Source organism: Capsicum annuum, unplaced genomic scaffold, assembly GCF_002878395.1.
Source record: "Capsicum annuum cultivar UCD-10X-F1 unplaced genomic scaffold, UCD10Xv1.1 ctg51547, whole genome shotgun sequence".
Lineage (NCBI taxonomy): Eukaryota > Viridiplantae > Streptophyta > Magnoliopsida > Solanales > Solanaceae > Capsicum > Capsicum annuum.
Genome location: NW_025859501.1, coordinates 1 through 2,538, shown reverse-complemented (window position 1 = coordinate 2,538; position 2,538 = coordinate 1). Strand labels below are relative to the sequence as shown.

At 36.6% G+C, this 2,538-nt stretch overlaps 1 protein-coding gene across 1 annotated transcript; it reads left to right on the top strand.

The window, feature by feature from the left end:
- Window positions 1-706: 706 nt before the first annotated feature.
- LOC124892881 (receptor kinase-like protein Xa21) lies at window positions 707-2,532 on the top strand (the record flags this gene model as incomplete). Its single annotated transcript, XM_047404064.1, has 3 exons — window positions 707-1,499; window positions 1,602-2,192; window positions 2,344-2,532. Coding segments are annotated over exons 1-3 (1,573 nt in total), but the record flags the coding sequence as incomplete, so codon positions are not given.
- Between the last annotated feature and the right edge of the window lie 6 nt (window positions 2,533-2,538).

Below are 2,538 nucleotides of genomic sequence, written 5' to 3'. Positions count from 1 at the left end.
AAAATACAAAACTGCACAATAAGAAATTCATACAAAGTTAAATTGAGAACTTTAATATAGAAAAAATATATAATTTGTACATCCTTCTTAAGACTTAGATCAATAACAATAGGAAAAAGAAGTATACAGTTCTTACATAATTTTCTAAGTTCTTGTCGACACCTTATCAAGTCAAACTAAAGTATGAATCACATAGATAAGCTTTGAGCTAAATAGTTCATCTCACTTGTATTTATTTTTTCTTCATGTGTTGACAGGTGAAATACCCAAAGAGATAAGCAGTCTCATTGAGTTGGAGGAACTGGATCTTGGGTTTAATAGTTTTAGTGGTTCGCTTGATCTTGGGTTCAACATATCAGGGCTGAGAATAATTGATCTTCCATTCAACAATCTATCAGGAAGCTTCCCACCAAACATAAGTTCTATCTTACCCAACATTGAAAGACTTTTTCTTCATGGCTTAACCAATCTTGTTTGGACTATTCCTCATTCCATCTCCAATTGTTCAAAACTTACAATTCTTGATCTTGCAATAAACAAACTCACTGGCTCGATTCCCAACTCACTTGGATATTTGACTCATCTACAACATCTAAATTTAGCAGGAAACAATTTAAGTAGTGACTCATCATTAAGCTTCCTGACTTCCTTAACCTATTGTAGAAATTTAACAGTTCTTTTTCTATCTTAAAACCCTCTAAACGGCATGCTTCCTGCCTCCGTGGAGATCCTTTCCACATCTCTTTCAAAGTTTCCAGCTAAAAGTTGTAAAATCAAAGGGCGAATATCAAATGAAATTGGGAACTTAAGCAGCTTATTGTTCCTTGATATTTCTGAAAACAATTTGGTTGGATCAATTCCCATAACAATTGGAAACTTGAGAAACCTTCAGCGCTTTGACTTGAGTAACAACAAACTTACAGGATTTATTGGAGATCATATATGTAAATTTCAGCATTTGGGTGAAATTTACTTGGGTCAAAATCAACTTTCAGGATCTTTTCCTAATTGTTTAGGGAATATTACATCTCTTAGGGAGGTACATCTCGGTTCCAACAAATTGAGTTCCAATATACCACAAATCTTAGGGAACCTTAACGATCTAGTGGTTCTTGACTTATCTTCAAACAACATGGTAGGTTCTTTACCTCAAGAAATTGGAAATATAAAGGCTGTAACAAAGATGGATCTATCGATGAATCAATTCTCAAATGACATTCCTAGAGAAATTGGAGGCTTGCAAAATTTGGCACAGCTTTCTCTGAGACACAACAAGTTGCAAGGATCTATACCTGACTCAATTAGCAACATGGTAGGTTTGGAATTCCTAGACCTTTCTCATAATAATATATCTGGAAACATTCCCAATTCTTTGGAGAAGCTTCACAACTTGAAGTATTTCAATATTTCTGTCAACAAATTGTATGGTGAAATACCCTCCGGAGGTCCTTTCAAGAACCTCTCGAGTCAGTTTTTCATCTACAATGAAGCATTGTGTGGTTCTTCAAGAGTTGGTGTCCCTCCATGCCCCATTTCATCAAAGCACAGATAAAATAGGAAAAAATTGCTAATTCTTTTTCTTTTGCTGGGAATTGCACTAGTTGTTGTTCCTAGCACCTTTAGTTTTTTCTGGATAAGGTATAGAAAAGGTAAAAGAGCTCCTCAACTCGCTGATTCATTGTCTGCCATAACAAGAGAAGGAATTTCATACTATGAATTGATCCAAGCAACTGATGCGCTTAGCGAGAGTAATCTGATTTGTTCTGGAAGTTTTGGCTCTGTATACAAAGGTGTTCTAAGAAGTGGAACTGCCATTGCAGTTAAAGTGTTCAACCTGGATGCGGCATTCAAGAGTTTTGATACGGAATGTGAAGTTTTGCGTAGCCTTCGCCATAGGAATTTCGTAAAAGTCATTACTAGTTTTTCTAATCTTGATTTTAAGGCTTTAGTTCTTGATTATATGCCTACTGGGAGTCTTGAGAAGTATTTGTATTCCCACAACTACTTCCTCGACATCAAGCAGAGACTAAGCATAATGATAGATGTGGCATGTGCTTTGGAATATCTTCATCATGGGTGCTCGTTGTCTGTGATTCACAGTGACGTGAAGCCTAGTAACGTCTTGCTGGATGATGATATGGTTGCCCACCTCAGCGACTTTGGCATTTCAAAACTGCTTGGTGAAGATCAGGGTGATTAGTACACTAAAACCTTAGCAACATTCGGGTATATTGCACCTGGTACGTTTCTTTGTTTTGCTAATTTTTTGAACATTGATTATCCCTTTCTTTTTTTCCCACCTAGAAAGCATATTGCATCTTTAAATGAATTGTTTGACTGTAGAGTATGGAAAGGAAGGACTAGTGTCAACAAAGTGTGACGTCTATAGTTATGGGGTCATGTTGCTGGTAACGTTTACTAGGAGAAAGCCTAATGAGTTTGAGGGAGATCTTAGCTTGAAACAATGGGCGAGATATTCACTTCCAGATGCTGTAATGGAGGTCGTAGATGCCAACTTGTTAACATCAACTGGTAATC